At 40.2% G+C, this 19177-nt stretch overlaps 1 protein-coding gene across 5 annotated transcripts in view; it reads left to right on the forward strand.

Annotated features, from left to right (window-relative positions):
- NR5A2 (nuclear receptor subfamily 5 group A member 2) overlaps positions 1 to 19177 on the forward strand; it is a 135054-nt gene that overhangs the window by 81793 nt on the left and 34084 nt on the right. For all 5 annotated transcript variants that reach the window (XM_044377736.3, XM_026480704.4, XM_044377737.3 and 2 more), the window contains one exon: positions 2671 to 2818. In XM_044377736.3, coding sequence (XP_044233671.2) covers positions 2671 to 2818 — 148 coding nt within the window. The remainder of the gene's footprint in view (positions 1 to 2670; positions 2819 to 19177) is intronic.

Genomic DNA, 19177 nt, shown 5'->3' on the forward strand with positions numbered 1-19177 from the left:
AAATTAGCATGTAAATAAATGTATAGCTATAAAGTTGTTGGTATGCCAATTGATTTCCTGGAGTTCATCGCACTAGAGGTCTCTCGCTAAATAGAATCTTCCGAAACAATTTCAGTTCCTTTCAGGCATAGTGTACTATACTTTCAAGTTTAAAGTTCTAGGACTTGAACTTAGTATTACACACCTGTTAGAACTGCCCACATATCAGATTTTCATGAGCCGATCTTTAAAAAAATGAGGTTCTGAGGGCGCCTGGGTGGCACAGCGGTTAAGCATCTGCCTTCAGCTCAGGGCGTGATCCCGGCGTTCTGGGATCGAGCCCCACATCAGGCTCCTCTGCTGGGAGCCTGCTTCTTCCTCTCCCACTCCCCCTGCTTGTGTTCCCTCTCTCACTGGCTGTCTCTCTCTCTCTCTCCCCCTCTCTCAAATAAATAAATAAAATCTTAAAAAATTAAATAAATAAATAAAAATAAGTAAAAATAAATAAAAAAGGAGGTTCTGGTTAATAAGGTACTACATTTTCAAGCATGAGTCTAATGTTGGAACTTCTTGCAGACTTGGTAGAACTGTACACATATCACAACTCAGTTAACTTTGTACTAGAAAAATTAATTAATACCAACATATATGTGGTTTATTTTAGTGCACTTTCCTGGTTGAAGGCTTCACTCGTGATTTTGATTAAAATGTGCTGCGTACATACTAACCTCCAGCTGCAGTGCATTCAGCAACTGATTCCAAGCTTAAATCGGTGGTATTATCCCAAGTACTCTCATTTCCTGATAATAATCACAGAAATGGGAGGCACCTTGTTATCCTCTAGTTTAACTGCTTTATTTAAAGATCAGGGCACCAAGGGATGGAGACTCCATGTGACTTGCCCAAGATGCTTCCCTTGTAAGTGGCCGTGTTGACCCAGATCTCCTATCTTGTCCCAGTTTTCTTCCACCTCTGTGACCCCACAGGGCCTTCCTGCTGTCATTCACTCACCTATCCTGTTTGTCTCCGTAGGATTTCTGTTGTTATCTGGGAGTAGTGAGACCATGTATAGTTGCTAAAGAATTGAGAGCTCAGGCACCACTTCTAAGGAAGAAGAACTTCCCTGGAGTAAGAGGACAGGCAAAATGGTAGTGGAGACATCCCTTTGGGGGCGTCGCAGACCATCATAATGCATTCCACAGTGTTCATCTGTCTGTCCTCTCTGCTTCCGGCTCAGGGTTCAGGTTGCCTGGATCCCGGCCCTTTCTTTCACACATTCGGAAACAGAAACCAAAGGAGTTCTTAGAACGCTTGATGTTTAAATTTAGTGGACAGATGCCAGCACATGGACAAAGCAGGGAGGACAGTGCTGTGCTTGATACAAGAGCAGACCTAGAACACACATTAACTGTGCCTTTTTCATGCATAGTTGACTCTATAGAAACTGATTGACACCTTTGGGGGTCGTCTTTCTACTGACTCCTAATTTTTCTCACTCTCGAAAAAAGGTTTCTGTACACCCAGTATTCTCTAGTTAAAGCTGAAAATTCAACTCATCATATTTACACAATAAAAAAAAAATCCATTCTGCCTTGTTTTTAATTGCAAATTCTACTCGAGGGACTAGTTCTCCTGCTTCGGAGGCAGCCCTGTGCCTTCTCCTAGAGAAGCAAGTGCAGTCAATTATGGTAATGAAATGTCAATAAATATAAAAATTTAATACAGTCTGCTCCGGGTGAGTGGCAGATGAGGACTTGCCTCCCAGACAAATTTGCTGCTGCAGCAAATATTAAATGCACCTAAAAGAGTATCTGGTTGCCTGAGAGCTCTCCAGTACAAAAAGGATGGGAGCTTCAGGTACCAACTGGGCTTTCCCATTATGCTGTAATTGCAGCAGCAAAGCCAGTACCATCATTGACAGCCATCCCAACATCTTAACTTATTATTAGAAGCTGAACTTTTTATGTCCCCACGAATAATCTAAGATCCGTGCATCACAGCACCTTTTTTTTTTTAATGAAGAAGAAAATAAGCCTTTTTGGTTATGTTTTGTATATCAAGAAATCATTCTTCTTAATAAGATCATTGCTGTCTTTAGAGAGAAATGTATTAATAATCATATGAATGAAAATAGTAGCTGTTGCTTTTTAGGAAGCAACCTCCTAAAGAATAATCTCAGTGCGATTTTTTTCTTCACCTACAAGCCTGCATTCTTGGACAATGACTGCTTTAAACTATAGTCTCTTAAGAAAATAAAAATGGAAACATTTCTCTGCCTTCACTTTCCTCATGCAGTAGTTAACGCCATCGTGCACATAGCGTGCTGTTCTGGATTCCCTTTTTATGGATAGGATAGTTTCCTTTAAATTTATTTGTGACAGTTAAAAATTTTAACCCTATGTGATAATGTAACTTCCCAATAGAGAAAAGATGAAGGTGAAATTTGGGTAGCCAAAATCTGTTCCGTACAAAGCTTATCGACATGATTAGATTTATCGGAATAATTGCATCTCAGAATCATAGCACATCTCAGACTATTTTCGTGGGGACTGTCCCTTCTGTTACAAATCTGTAATGCCGTCTGATTTTACCCACAATTTCTAAAAGTTTCAAATAAAATATTTATTTCTGATTCTTTTTGTTTGTTTGTTTCTGATTCTGACAGTCATTAAAACTGATTCTGTGTTGCAGGTGGACTATTCCGTAATAGCATCCCAAGCCGGGGCCACCCTCAACAATCTCATGAGTCATGCACAAGAGTTAGTGGCAAAGCTTCGCTCTCTACAGTTTGATCAACGAGAGTTTGTGTGTCTGAAATTCTTGGTGCTCTTTAGTTTAGGTAAGGAATGCTTTTCTCATACTCTGTGTAACCAGATGTTATTAGAGGATGCCAAACTCTTGAGTGTCTCGAGGTCAGTACATTGCTTTTGTTCTACCAAGATAATGCCCTCCTTCTCAAATCACGACATCGTCAAACGTGAATATATTCTTACGTATATATTTCTGCATGACTCTTCGCCTGTGAGTAGATGGGTTGGGGCATGGAAAAGGAGTTATTAGACTAGAGTCCTGAAGTTTCTCCCATAATGGACGTAATAGTAGGCAGCAGCCAGATAAGGCTGTGTCAGAAGGCTGAATGGAGATCGCTTAGGAAAGATGTATGGTATCAAATTGTAGCCATCCTTCTGCCGTTGATCATTTCTGTGTGTCTTTTGTTAGGGCTTGCAAGCTACTGCTGTTTTTAGTGTAAAATATGGATAGTAATTAAAAACCTGTTTCTTAAATCTCGATCAGGATTAACCAGAGAATGTTTATAACCAGAGGCATCACTATGCAAGTATAAAAGATGATGGTTGTCAAGGGGAAAGGATGCTTCTTTAGGAAAGCTTTGGAGAAGAAAGATAACTAAGCAAGACAGATTGGCTAAATCAAGGTTCTCAGTGAGTCAGTTGAGAAAAATCACCACTGCTTGGAATAAAAAAAGGATTAAGGAGATGGATTTTTATTGACTTCAAAGGAACAGATTTTTCTGCCTGTCCCGTACTTGATTTCTGTATTTTGTTGGCTTAATAAAGCCAACTTAAATAAACTTTTTGCCAAGTCCATTTATTACTTATTGGCAGATAGCTGAGGGAGGCAACTTCCCCTGAACGAAAAAAATGCAGAAATCAGATTTACCAACATATGTTTTTTCTTTAGTCTTCAGTTATAAGATAGTTGTGAATTCATAGCCTAAGAAATAAAACAATAAAACAAACTGCAAAGTAAAACAGATGTGTCTACTCTCCAAATTTGGTACTTTGGCTTTAAAATTCCTCTTGACAGCGACGCACAACTGTTGCTAATAAAGGGATAGTTTGAAGTAATAGAACCAGAGTTAATTTTTCACATGTAGTCAACATTTAAAATAAAAAGAACGTTTTCATATTTTGGAAAATGTGATAAATATAGCAAAGAGAAATGTTACTGAAAATTTAAAAAGACAACAGAATTTCATAGATGTAGTGTTCAAAGGTTTACAATGCCAGGACTGGATCCTGTGTGGTTTCTGTATTAACCGCTATAAATAGGAAACTTCTATTCAAGTAAGTCGGCATCTTTTACCCATGAGCAGCTTTTAGAAAATCAAGAGGAAGATAACACAGGCCTGCTTGCTCGAATCTCACAAATCATTCTGGTGTATGGCAAGATCTTAAGTCTTTTCAACTAGCACATTTGATCAGTAATTAAATGGAAAAAGTGGTAATGTATGTGTAAGGAATCTTCCAGCATCTTAGTGATAAAATATTTAAAGAGAGTCATCTCACTTCAATGGTATTTTAAATTAGTTGAATAGCTGCATTACATTTGAAGATGTAGACATTAACCATGGGCCATGTTTCGTTTTCCTCACTTTTACCTTCCCTTCATCATTTTTCAAAATTATTATGTTCTCTGCCAATCCTAGGGAAGTAGGGGCTGGGGTGGTGGTTCTGAAGCGCTTTCAATCTTTGAACCTCACAAATGATCATCCTGGACCATTGGGCCGTGTATTTCCCAGAACCTCAACCACACACTGTCTTACTTGAGTGTGTTGACCGTGTCAGGAGCCTGGGGGCCACTGAATAACTAACTCAGTGGCCCTTAAAACTCCACTAAATCTGTTTGTTGTTTACGGGAAAAAAAAAGGATGATTCTCAGAACATCAGAGGTAAATACGTTTTCGGCAAGAGTACTAGTACTAGTACTACTACTAGTTAGCTAGAATTTTTTAATAGCTTGTTTTTAAAGAAGCAAGAGGACGGTAGGTAATTGGCATAACATTCAGGTAGTTTCCAATTTGCATACAGAAAATATTTCCCCGGAGAAACCATAAATAGTATTTTGGGGGGCAGCTTTATTGAGGTATGTGGATAGTCAACTTTTAGCGACCCAAGCCAGTCCCCGAACACCTGTTTGCCTGTAGTGGGAATGAAATCATAGCAGAGCCACCCTTGAAAGCTGAGCCCAAGTAAAGAATCGGTGGTACCTTCTTTCCTGTCTCAAACCCTCGCAAGCGTTGCACACCCCTCCCCTTCCAAGTCTGAAAAACAGTATGTTCTGATCCCAGCCCAGCCTTCAGCCTCTCTGATCCTGGAGGAAAATGAAGACTTTGTGGACTGTTCATAGGTCAGGGGCTGCGTTGAGAGAGGACTGCAGCAGTGTTCTCTTGGTGGGAGATGAAACCGTGTTTACCACATGGAGCTGGTGAGAGAGGAGGGTGAGAGCCCTGGCAGGTACAGCATTCTGAGCCAGAGGAATGGCCGGTGCAAAAGCGTGAAGGCAAGAAAGAGCAAGACGAGTTCAAGAGCTGGTGGGAGATCCATGGGGCTTGAGGAAAGCCTCAGTTATGGCCGGAGGGGTGCACAAGAGGCTGGTCATAGAGGGTCTTAAGGCATTCAACAAGTGCTTACGGAGCACTTCTCCATGTCAGGTGCTGAGGTAGGCTCTGGGGATACGGTGGTGAACACAAGTAGGCGCTGGGATCTTCATTCTGTAGGCAATTAGGAAGTGTAGCTGGATTCTTTTTAAAAAGGGGGTGAGGTGTGGTTAATGGAAGTTGATACGATTTTCTGGTAGTGATGTGGAAAGTGGACTGGAGACAATCAAGGCTGGAAACTTCATGTTCAGAGGTGGTTCTAACACTCCATGGAGATAGGAATGTGCTGACATGAACAAGGTATAGGATGAAACCATGTGACAGAGTTAGGAGGATGAAGGCCCGCCTGAGTCTCAGGTTTCTGGGTGCTTGAACCAGAATAGGAAATTCTAGAGGAACAGTAGCCGATTAGTTGAGCCGAATCAAATTCTGGTAGAAATCCTCCTCCTCCTAAAAGTCATTCTTCACTAAAGCTGATTCCTGACTTCTATGAAAAGCTAATGACAGGACTAATTTAAATGTATGGTTGACTAAAAATGTCCCATTCCACTGCTTGATTTTTTTTTTTCTCCCTCAAATTGTATCCAGGAACAGACATCAATTAGTTAAGCTTGTTGAAAAAAGAAGTAAGGATAAAAAATGTCTCCTCTCTCAGAATATTTGTGTATATAATATAGTGGGTTCTGGGGGCCCAGTCTGCTAGTACTGTTGTCTTAAAATCCTGTTAAATTTATATATATATATATATATAAATAATTTTTTAAAAATTTTCCAAACTATGAGGTAACATAATTTGAGCCCATTGATAACTAGGCAGAACAGGATACTCTACATTGGCTCTTTAAAACTGATGACCCAAGAGAAGATAAAATAAAATTTTTGATATTTCTCTATTGGTTTGTACTCCCACCTTCTAAAAAGGAATCAAAGTGACTGATGAAAGGAAATTGCTCTCTGTCACCAGCAATGCAGAAAGAAATGTCATAGCAGAAGTATGTGGAATCATGGCCCTCAAATAATGTCATTATTGCATGTGTTCCAAAGGTGAGCAGAATTCCCCACAAACTTGAAGACAGATGCTGGGAAGCAGTCACCTGGTTTCTGACTCCAGAATCCAGAATAGTGTTTTTACGTGTTCAGGCCCATCTGAAATATTCGTGTGGCTTAAGTGCTCAAAGCAACGAGTAATCAGAATGTGCCAACTAAGATGTTACTCTGGCCTTTGAATTTTCTTAGCCTCAAGACTCAGTGGCTAGATGCTGCTGGACTCCTGATACATCCCAGGTGGAAGAGAAAGTACTAGAGGCATATTGCATCTTATTTCCCCTAATGAATGCCCTTGATTTGTTGTAAATTATTCTCTTCTTTGCCCAGTCAGTGTTTCTCAAAGCACTGTTCAGTTGAGTTAAAGAGATTGTTACTCTCTTTGAGGGGGATTTTCCCAGCCTAAAAAGTAGCTAATATTTGCTCCAGGTGTGGGCTCTCTAGGTGCACTGGAAAGCGTGGAAGATTCTGCTCTGCTTTGCACTGCTTCTGTGCAGACAGTGCTCTAGACTGGGTTTCAGTTGGGGTGAGAAATTGTCCTTCACTTTTCTCTGTATCCCAGGTCTCCAGGACGTTGCCTGGTACACAGTACAGACTTAACAAAATATTACTGGTGAAAAAGAGACATACATGGATTTACTTAATTTTAAATTCAAAACGAAGCCTTTACCAAAGTGGTTTGTGACGTGGAATAGGAGATTGTCGTATCTCAAGTTCAGATTAGTTTTCTTTTCTTTTTTTTTTTTTTAAATGATTTTTTATTATATTGTGTTAGTCACCATACAGTACATCCCCGGATTCCGATGTACAGATTAGTTTTCTGAGACTAGTTTCTTCAGAGATGTCTAACTGGTACCTCCTCAAAGTTAAATTATTTCTGTTATCAGTTTGCATTCTCCCAGTGTAGAAGGGGAGATGTTCATGTATTAGCTCTTTGGGAAAGCTAACTTGCAGAAAGACTAGAAAGAATATTCGTGGCTAACACTAGGTGATAAATGCATGTCTGTTCCAAGCAAATGCAAGGCCGGAGGCTTTCAGCCCATGTTAATTAATAGTAGTTGAGGAACGTTGTACAACTCCTCCTTGATATTGACGCAATCCTGTCTACGCTAAAACGGCTGGACAACATCATATCTTTGTTCATCATGGTAGCTCTTTGCTTCACACCAAATTTCTAAATTTTGAATGACACACATCCCAGGCAAGAGTCATCCTCAAGGAGGCAGGCGGAGGGAAGATGGGTTGTGGTTGCCTTGGGGTATGGCTCACCTGGTGGAGTTACTGCTCATTAGATGCCCTCCCCCAAACTGCCACCTGAGCCTTCTCGGTAGAGCAGCACTGACTGTGCAGTGGGCGTAGGTCAAGAGCAAAGCTGACTGCAGAGTTGGATTCCTCTCCGGTTTGGTTCAGGCATTCGTTAATGTCAGACCACAACTCCTTCACTTTAAAAGAGTTACACATTATCTCTAGTGTAAATTACCATACAAGCAATTGGTGAAATGTCTCAGGATGAAACAGTGTGTTTGTGACTTGACCCGCAAATTGGAAAGGGTTTTGAAAATGGATGAATAATGTTTTCAGTCCTAAAAAGACCTTTGAAAATCATGATTTGGAAGGAGAAAATGAAGAAAGCAATTTTTCCCCGTGTCTGTCGTGGCTACTTTAAATATCTAAGGCTTACAATAAAAAAAACAGAGTGCTCTACGGTTGTTCTAGTACTTTCAGCGAAGCAAAGGCTTTTTATCTATCAGATTAATAAACTAGAATGTCCATGAACACAGGAAGTCTATCTGTTTTGCTCCTAGCATACCACCTGACATATATAAATTTTTAAGAAATATTTATTGCATTCATGAATGAAAGAAGGCTTTTCCTTCCAACTTCTAAGTTAAAAAAAAATAATGGGAACTGGAAAAATAAGTAACAACAACAATAACAAAAATACAGGCACAAAATTTGAAACAGAGGCTAGCAGATAGATCCTATGGATAAATATTAGAGAATGTGTCATCTTTACTTTAGAAGGTAAGGCTGTATCTTCACATTATGAAAGGGATTCTTGTAAGAAAAATAGAGACTAAATAGAGTCTTCCTTTGTGAATGAAATAATGAATGGAATTAAGTACTGATGATCGGTATTTAGGTTCTGTTTGAATTGAGACACTCAGAGTGTCTGATACCATAAAAGGAAGTGGCAGGAATGCTTTTCTCCAGTAGTGTTAATAAAACGTCTTCAGGTGGGTAAATCACTTACAGAAACAAGGACCCAAGAGATCGTCTCTCTCTCATTTGGTAGTTACAAAAACTAGGTAATTTATCCAACGTTTTAGGCCAGAGCCAGGTCTAGAACTAACATCCCAAATGCTAGGCTGTGTTTTCTCTGCTACAGCACATTGTCTTCTTCAGAGACATTGGAACTCATCAACCAATATTTTTAAAATACATGCATACTAAGTCACTTTCTATATGGACAAAATGATGTAGGGAATTAGGACAATTACCTGAGGAATATGGAAGAAAAAGAAAACCAAGCAGGGAACTGCTTTATAGGAATTTCCAATCTGCATTGAATATACTAACTAATTATAAAACTTTCCTTCGCTTGGCTTCTAAATATATCGTAAGCTGTTTTTTTTTTTTTTTTTCGTTTGTCTCATGACAATGTGAACTCTGGGTTTCACGGCTTCGGGAAGTTTGTAGAAAGCATTTCTACATACCTTATAGGTTTGCCTCATAACCTTGGTACCTCCCTCTCCAAAGAATTCCTCCTTATAGTTTATTGTTGCCTAGAGGTTCGGCATTTTCTTTGTATTATTTGCAGGACTTTAGGAAAGTTAAATGATCATAAGCCTTTATTACTTATTCGTCTATTGTATCATTTATTTGAGCTCCTGGTAACGTTAAAAGGAGAAAATGAATGAAAGTATCTTCATGATCACCCTCTTCCCCGTTGGTGGTCATTCTCTAGAGTAGAGTAGAGTAGAGGAACCAAAAGGGTCTATCAGGTTCAGGAGATAAAGCTCCTTGGTGGGGAGAATTAGGAAATTCTGTCTTCAGGTAGAACTTTCCACTCTGCCGAAGGGCCCCACCATAACTCTGCTCGTGCTTTATGATGTTGACATTGTTAATAGTAAATAAAAACTGCACCATGTTTACTAGCTGGAAAGTGCTTAGTCTCTAGGTGAGGAAATTTATTTTCAGCGATTAGCTTTCCAGTAGGCTTAGTTTTTTCATATAATAGGTATTCTTTGCTTTATTTTAACTTTTACTAGTAATTCTGCTTTGCTATTTAAATAAAGATCTATCCCTTGCTTTCCCTTTCCTAAGAATATCATTACTCCTTTTGGCTTTCAGTGTCAACCTGGCCAAGTCGTGATCTTGGTGTCATGAGGTCAAGCCAGTGTGGGGCTCTGTGCTCAGCGCGGAGTCTGCTTAAGAGTCTCTCTCCCTCTCCCCTCCCCCCAACTCTCAAATAAAGAAATAAACCTTTTTTAAAAAATTGAAAAGCCCCCTGCAGAGCAGTTGGTAAAGCAAAATGCCAACAGGGAGATCGCCTTCATGTGACCCAAGCCCAAGTCAGCACCTCTGTGCAGAGCTTACGACTTGATCACAAGCAGTCCCGTGGGAACTCTCATCACTGTGAGGACTGGCATGCGTATATACTTCGTGGGAAAAATGAAGGCTTTCTACATGGGCAAAGCATTGCAGAGCAACTATTGATCTTACATCTCACTTAATAAGAGACAACCAGGACCTGTAGGAATATTTAGCATGCAGTTATGACGTGTGGCATAGAGAAGTTTCTGTGTTAGCATGGCCCAGAAAGCATGGCAGTTCAGTCAGGACCCCTGGAGGGAAGATTCCTTGCTTTTTTGCTCAGTGAGAAAGACTATTATGAAGCTGCCACCAAGGCTGGTGTGTCCAGTCCTGTGCTGAGAAAAGCCTGCCCCATGCGTACCCTCCTCATCCCATCTGCTTGGTTCTTTGCTGCCCCTGGGAAGGCTATCCTAGTCATGCAGAGGGGAGTGAAAACCGGTTGCTTGAACTGCAGTTCCACCCTCAAACCCAAGTCCAGATGTTAGTGTGGCTTTGCAGCATAAATCACGATGAGATTTTACAAAATCCCACCTCCCATGCAGAAGAAATAGTTTGCAGGATCACCTGTGAAAGAAAAGTTGTCCTGGCTTGGGCTGTGCTCTGGACTCCTGCACCCACCCTTCCTGAGCTGCAAAGCCCTAGAGGGAGTGTGCATGGGGGCACGGTTGGCGTCCAGGTGCTCCCTCCCCTCAGTGCTTCCAGAGTAGTCTGGAGACGTCCTAGAACACACTGTGGGAGAGGGGAATGTAAGGTGTTGCAAAAAGAAAAAGGGTACATTTTTTTGCCCAGTTCTCCACGGGCCCAAGAGCTTGTTGGGTCTGAGGTTTTTCCCATCAGACTAAGTGTCCCTGTTTGTGTAGGGGGTGGGGGTGGCAGAAGAAAGCACAATTCTAAGCAAAGCAACAGAAGCAGAGGGAAAAATGAATTTGCCTTTTGCTTTTTAGCAACATTAAATCCAGTTAATAAAAGAGGTTTCCAAATCCAGCAGAGAAATTTGATCACATTGATTAAACTCTGTGTTTGCAGCGCCTAAAGCAAAATGGACTATTCACTGGATAAATAGAGAACGAGGGCACAGGTGTGGTTTGCTGTAACGCAGACCTACCGCTAACCTAGAAAAGTGAAATAGGAGTGCCTGTTCCCATTCCTTCGTTGACTGCCTCCCTCCAGAAGTATCAGAAAAACCTCCGAAGGGTGGAAAACTCGTACCCATGTATATTAGTGTGTATCACAATGTACGTCTGAATATTAATTCTGTTTTGAAACAAATGCAACAGTACGCATATCCTAAGATTCTGTTCACATGGTGTCTGCGCGAGAGATGGTCTTCAGACAGCAACAACCAGTCTTCCCGTTCGGTGGTAAATGTCCTTGCTAGAGTGGTCACAGTATTTGCTCTCTGATAGCCTTCCTGTAAATATGATCAAACACCCACCTCGCGTGCTTCAGACCCCTGTTCCTACACACGTGCGTGTGGGCACGCTCACACATGCGCTTACGCGCACGCTCGCTGACGGGCCCGCCTAGCGAGGAAGCGCATTCCTCTTGCATCTTCACCCCAGTGCATTGGTGGAATTGTTCCTTGTGAAGCCAGGGAGGCAAAAGAGGTATCCCAGGGTTGTTCTTCAAATTAGCATTCAGCCTCGGCTTTTACCCTTCATATGTGATATTCTAATTTAGAAACACACGCACTACACACTTGTCAGATAACTGCATATCTTCATACTCATGCCTCGCTGATACATAAGCAGCTGAGGGTGATGCCGGCAAATAAGCATTTCCTAAAATTTATGTAATCATTTGAAATTCAGAGAAGATTGATTAGCATTCAAGGGATGCCACCGTTCAATATCTACACCATAGAGATTTGGCAGAAGCAAATAATGGCACATAAAGTTGATGCTTGTCTTAATTAAATGCAGTATAATAGGTGTTGTGTGGATTTTTTTTTTCTTTCAGTGAGCAAAGCAGTTTAGCAATGACCAGATATAATTCATTTTGGAGTTCTAAGTTTGAACTTAATCAATACGTATTTACAGCCATGGAAGAAGTGATTATCATTTGTTATGTGCTGGCACAAGAATATAATTGCCTAAATAGCATTTATTTAGGCATATTTCTGGATAGCTTATGCTTAAAAATATTTATTATTTTTTAGTTGTTAATACTAATAATGTTGTCATTTTGCTAACTACTGCTGTTTAGTGAGATGATTTTTCAGAGATGTATTGGCCTGGCAAACGGGGACTAGCCAACGGGGAGAATGGTGTGAGTGCTGACTGCTGTGGTGGACTCCTGTCCCTGCTTCTGCAATGCCAACTGCTCCATTAAAATTGCAGAATGAAGTGTCTATACTTGTCCACACTCAGAAGAGGCTAGCTGTTTAATGTGGTCCGCTCAGACGCTACATGCTAGTGAACTGGACACCCCAGGGCCTCAGGGTGCTTTTCTAGAATGCAGTCCCTCAGTGGCTCACTTGTAAGGAATCCGTTAAACCTTCTTTCTAGCTTACTGCTACAATCCAATGAGTCCAATCTTAAGTTCTGGCCATGTTTGGTTAAGAGGGTTAAATTCCAAGCAGACCAATTCAGACCAGGAACCATGAACACGTAGGAAGTTTAAAGGCCTTTTGTCAGTTGGAAATAGTGAATTCTACAATATATATATTGAGTGTCTACTATGGGCAAAGCCAGCGTACGAGCCAGTGTATGAATGGGCAACATACAGTCTTTCCAAAGAGAAGGCAACTCCTCGATATGGTACAGAACCACACTTCAGACCCAGGGGACACTTGTGAGAAAGGTTTAGTGCATCAAGTGGAGAGTCTAAAACACAATGCACCATTGTACCGCTGAGTGATGCCCTGGCCACTGCTTCTCTTCTCTTCCTTTCTGTTCTGCTCCCTCTTTCCATTGAACCAATGCTCCACACACGCATTAGTCTCATCCCTCCCATTTTGTCAATGAAAAAGCCTTTCTTACGGCACCTGGGTGGCTCAGTCAGTACAGCGTGGGACACTTGACCTCGGGGATTTAAGTTCAAGCCCCATGTTGACTGTAGACATAAAGAAAACACTTAGAAAAAAACAAAACCCTTCTCAATCCTCATGTTACACAAATCTGACAGTGATGGGGGCAGGAGAAGAGTTGGGACACTGTGCATGGGGTCACCGGGAGCCACAGTAGGGATACCGTACCGAACCCCCACACCCTGGACTACACAGGTTTTTGACAGAAACTTTGGCGTGAGCCCTGAACAGACACCACATCCTAGAATTGTACCATAGAAAAGAAGCTGCCATGTGTCTAACCACATCTCACTTCTGATAAGGAAATTGAGACTAAACAGACATTGAGTAACTCGTGTACGGTCACGCAGAGTCGGGGCTTAACGCTGAACATTTTAGACTCCACACAGGAAAGGAGCACAGACGTGGATTTTAATACCGAAATATTAATACTGAAATACCACTTTTGCATTATTTTCAAAATTAGATATCGTTTGGGGGGCATCCTTTTTAACTAAATCTTAAACATGTTATCATTTGTGATGCATAAAAATCATTTCCCAGAAGAGCAAAGCATGCGTATTACCTTTCATTGCATCAGGGCTCTGTTGTGTGTGCTGTGTCTGAACGCCTTGAACTTGAACTGAGCGCCAGACGTCTGGTCCACAGTTGCTCACACTTTTGATTCTCCCAGCTTCACTGGGGGGTGTGGAGCTCTGTGCCATCCATAAAGGTCAGTGTTGTGACCTGGGTCACAAAGCTGACCCCAACCTGGACAGCTCTGCCTAATCCCTGTGGGGCGCGGCCACATTCTAGTTGTGTATTCCTGTCTTGGAATAAATAGGAATAAGAAATAAGAATCTATAGTGAACCTGAAATAATCCTTTCTCTCTACTATTTGTCCTAAGAGAAAAATGACTATTGTACCAGTATTATTAGCTATGTAGGACTTCTTTTTATAAGGTACAGATTTTTTTCATTAATTTTTAAATATATGTAACCCAAAACACACCATTTCAGCCATTTTTAAGTGTACGATTCAGTGGCATGAAGTACATTCGCATTGTTTTGCAGCCATCACCGTCATCCGTCTCCAGCATTGAAACTGCATGCACTAAACAATAACTTTCCATCCCTCTCCCCCTGCAACCGCCATTCTCTGATTTATGAGCGAATTGTTTTATTTAGAAAGCAGTTTTTACATATAATATTAAAAGTTATAGTGATTTTATGGAACATGATTAGATTCAGAACTTGGCTCACATGCCCAAGGAGTAGGTAGGAGTCTGAGCCCGTGCTTCAAGCCAGATTTTCTAATTCCGGACTTGTCACTCCGTACCACACAGGAAAGAAAGGCTTAGGGTTTGGGTCTGGAAGAATAATACATAAAGTAGCAAGGGAGGAAAAGGGGAGGCATTCAGAACTAGGTTCCTACTACTGAGGTGGTATGGCTTAGTGGTAAAGACCTCGGGCTTGAACTTAGCTTTCCTTTTTCCATTTGCATCCTTAGGCAGCTTAAATCACCTCAGTGTTCCCATTGGTAACCTTGAAATAATGGTCTACCTAAAGGTTGTTGGGAGAGGTTAGATGCAGTAATCACTGTGTAAAACTTAGCACCACATAGGACACACGGTATCAATAAATTATTATTATTATTTTTTTAAGATTTTATTTATTTATTCGACAGAGATAGAGACAGCCAGCGAGAGAGGGAACACAAGCAGGGGGAGTGGGAGAGGAAGAAGCAGGCTCATAGCGGAGGAGCCTGATGTGGGGCTCGATCCCACAACACCAGGATCACGCCCTGAGCCGAAGGCATACGCTTAACCGCTGTGCCACCCAGGTGCCCCAATAAATTATTACTATTATTCAGAGCATCTGTATTTACATCATCTAAAGTCCTGTAAGTGAGGGTCCTGTATTAGAAAATGCCTCTTCTCAGTTATAATCTTCTGTGTAGAGATTATGTGAAAAAGAGCTTCCGCATGTCAGCAGTAACTGCTGTATTAATTCAGTACCAAGCCATTGTTGAAAATCTTTGATCTACTAACCAAAGGAGCCATTATTACCTTTGATATCTTGAAATATGTCAGAGGAAGCAAACTCGAGCCACTTCCTTTTATTTCATCTACCATAAATCCGTGATCAAACCAAAGTCAAATAAGTAATTAGTCCTCTTTCTAGGCTGGTGCGGCCCTAGATAATGGTGACTGACAAAGTGGAGTGTCCAGGTGGGCACCTGCTCCCTGGAAAATGATTACGCCAGGAAATTCCTCAACTTTTTCCCTCTAATTTTCTGGAATTGTAAATGTTCTATAGTTAACTTAACCTTAAAAGACTGAAATTTTTATTTCAGACTAAAACATAGTGTCTAAATCTAATGGTTAAATAGAAATTATGACTTCAAACATACAAAACGGAAGATTTCACATAGAGGAGCTAACTACTTCTTTTGCAACTAAAGTCCTGGGTAACTTAATCTTTCCAAGGAAATTGTTGGAATTTGAGAACTGAAAACTTTGAGAGAAATTAAATTCCTACTCTATTTAACACACTTTTAGCAAAATAATAAGATGCCTTATTAATAATAATTAGCAATAGTAATTATATAATAATAATTATAATAGCAGATTCTCTGCTCCTTCATATTACTAGCTTCAAACTCAAGGGACTAAGGAGATGGGAGAAGAAGTAAAGACTGAAATGTGAACTTTGTGTGTTTTAAATCATGCTTACAGTTCGATGCAGAGTTCTGGGCTCTGCCACCTAGAAGCAGAATAAGAGGCGTGGGCAGGGCTTGGCCTATGTCGGCAGCATCCCTGGTTCATAATCACGTACAAGTCCTACTACGTGCTTCAGCTGCTTTGGCCATAAAATGTGGACACCTGTATCTGTCTTGCAGACTGTTTGTGTGAGGTGCGTATTTCAAGTCTCAGTTGAAGATAACCTTCTCTGAGAAGTCTTCACAGACAGACTCACTCTTCTTCCTCTAAATTCCTGTCGCTTCTTAACACAGATCTCCCCTTAGGTTATTTCGTTAATTGTTTTGTATGCCCCACGACCAGAATGCCAGTCTGTTTTCATTCTGTATTCCCAGCACTGAGCACCAAGCCTGGAATATAGTTTATATGAAAAGCAATACTTAAAAACAAATCAGTGTAATACTCGCTTAATTAGTGTGTTCCATTTTAATAGCTACCTACCTCTCACTGTCTTCTATGAGCAAAGCATCTTATACGTGTTGTTTCTTATCTTCACAGCACAAACCTCAGGCAAGCAGTTAGCCGTTCTATTTTACTCGCCTTCTCTGAGAACAGAGAAGTCAAACACCTACACGAAATCCCTCAGCTAGAAAGTAGTAGAACAGAGACTCACATACTTCAGACTCCAAAGTCCAGATATTCTCCACTAATCACTGCTGCTTTTTCGATGAAATGACTAAGTCTGTAAACCATAAAGCCCTGTACAAATGCTTGTCATTTATGGTGAGGACAGCCCATTCTAAGTAGACCTGTTAGAAATCGGGAGGAAATCTGATCCTTCTCGATCTTTCTTGAAAGTCTCTTAATGGTTAGCAGTGCCCCTCCCCAGCATCCCACTCGAGACTGCCAAGTGTGGTTCCACCCAGGGCTGCTTTCTATTTGCCGGTTTTAGGAATGGGATTGCAAGCTTTATCACTGCAAAGTCAGACGCACTGTTGAAATTATAGTGTACTTGTCTTTCATGCTGACTCTGTGCAGATTTTCTTTTCAATGTGAATAAGCATCTGGTATCTAAATTCCTATCTTCTTACAAATCTTTATTGTGAACAGAATCTGATAATTGATCAGAGATTCTTAGCCTGGATTATTAACAGATTCTCCATTTTTTAATACTGCTAGCTTCAAACTCAAAGGACTAGGCTTAGTACGGTGAAAGAACAGGAAACAGAACAAATTGAAAAATGAATTTGTGCATGTTTTTAAGTATTATAAGAATACCAAAATAAAAGTTTCAGCATGTAATCTTCAGTATGTTCTTGATACTCAATGGTCAAGATAGAGTTTTAGTATTAGCAATTTCTTTTCAAATTATTTAAGAAGTTATTGTTAGTCCTTGCCACAAGAAATTGTAGCACAAATGGCATAACCACATGTGCTGGCATTTCTCCAGGATGACCCATATCAAAAGGGATTGAGGTCCATGAATACTGTAACAGTATCATTTCTAATTATAACTTCAAGGGACTTCCTCTTTCAAAGAGGTAGCTGCAGAAACTTACCTTACATAAGAATAAGGCTTTTTAGGATTGAAAGACATCTTAATTTACCTTTTTTGCTCCATGTTATGTTTGCCAGATTTCTATTTTGATTCATGTAGCTCTGAAATCCTTAAGAAATCCAGAGCCCGGACCATCATCATTTTCACTGATCCATAGTATTTCGTTAGATGATGAACCCCACAGTTTATTGATTCATTCTCCAGTGGATGGATATTTATTATAAACAACGATGAGGGAACATTTTTCTACATGTCTTCGTGTACATACATTTCTGGGCAATTCTTTTCAATTCTAGAAATAGCCAAATTGTTCTCCAAAGTGGCTGTACCAAATTACATTCCTGTTCCCAGTAACTGAGAGCTCCCAATATCATCACCGAAACTATAATTAAATTTGTCATTATTCTGTCTTAATTTGCCTTCCAATTACCAGTGAAATTAGGATTTTTCTTGTTTCTCCGAAGTACCTATTCATGTCCTTTGCCCATGGGGATGTATGTCTTTCCTTCTTGATTTGAAGGGACCTCTTCAATAGATAAGTAGCTAGATAGAAAAGATAACAGGCTTTTCATTTCATTTATTTATTTATTTTTAAATATTTTATTTATTTATTTGAGAGGGAGAGAGAGTGAGTGTGTGCGCGTGCGTGCACACACAAGGGGAGGAGGGGCAGATGGAGAAGCAGACCCCTTTCTGAGCAGAGAGCCCAATGTGAGGCTTGATCCTAGGACGCTGGGATCATTACCTAAGCTGAAGACAGATGCTTAACGCTTAACATTTTACTTATGTATCTTTTCTATCACAGAAGTAGCCACATTTATCAATATTTTCCTGTTCATTTGTTGCCTTTTGCAGCCTTTTTAAATTGAGATAATTGTGTTAGTTTCAGGTGCACAACATAATGGTTTGATATCTGTATATATTGCAAAACGATCACCACAGTAAGTCCCCTCAACATCCATCACCATACATAGTTACAATTTTTTTCTTATAATGAGAACTTTCAAGATCTACTCTCTTAGCAGTTTTCAAATATACAATACAGCATTATTAACTATAGTTATCACTCTGTATGTTGTATCCTGGGACTTACTTGTTCTACATTTATAGCTTCTTTAAGGAATCCTTCCTTATCTTTGAGATCATAAAATACATCCTCCTGTAGCTTTTTTTTCAAATATATTAAAACCTTGCTTTTCAAATTTAGATGTTTAATGTGCCCAGAATTTATTTCTGTGTATAATATGAGGTAGAGATCTGGTCTTTATTTTATTTTGTCTTATTTTCCTCGCAGGTAGTCACTTATCCCAACACAGTTTATTGACTAGCTTGTCTTTCCCACTATTTTTAATGCCACATTTCTTTTTTTTTTCATTTTTGTATATATATATATATTTTTATTTATAATGATTTTTTATTATATTATGTTAGTCACCATACAGTACATCCCCGGTTTCCGATGTAAGGCTCGATGATTCATTAGTTGCGTATAACACCCAGTGCACCATGCAATATGTGCCCTCCTTACTACCCATCACCAGTCTATCCCATTCCCCCACCCCCCCGAGGCCCTCAGTTTGTTTCTCATAGTCCATAGTCTCTCATGTTTCATTCCCCCTTCTGATTACCCCCCCTTTCTTTATTCCTTTCTTCCCCTACCGATCATCCTGGTTCTTATGTTCCATAGATGAGAGAAATCATATGATAGTTCTCTTTCTCTGCTTGACTTATTTCACTTAGCATTATCTCCTCCAGTGCCGTCCATGTTGTAGCAAATGTTGAGAACTCGTTCTTTCTGATAGCTGAATAATATTCCATTGTATATATGAACCACAACTTCTTTTTTTTTTTTTTTTTTAAAGATTTTATTTTATTTAGTTGACAGAGACAGC

This window comes from Ursus arctos, unplaced genomic scaffold, assembly GCF_023065955.2.
Source record: "Ursus arctos isolate Adak ecotype North America unplaced genomic scaffold, UrsArc2.0 scaffold_2, whole genome shotgun sequence".
Classification (NCBI taxonomy): domain Eukaryota; kingdom Metazoa; phylum Chordata; class Mammalia; order Carnivora; family Ursidae; genus Ursus; species Ursus arctos.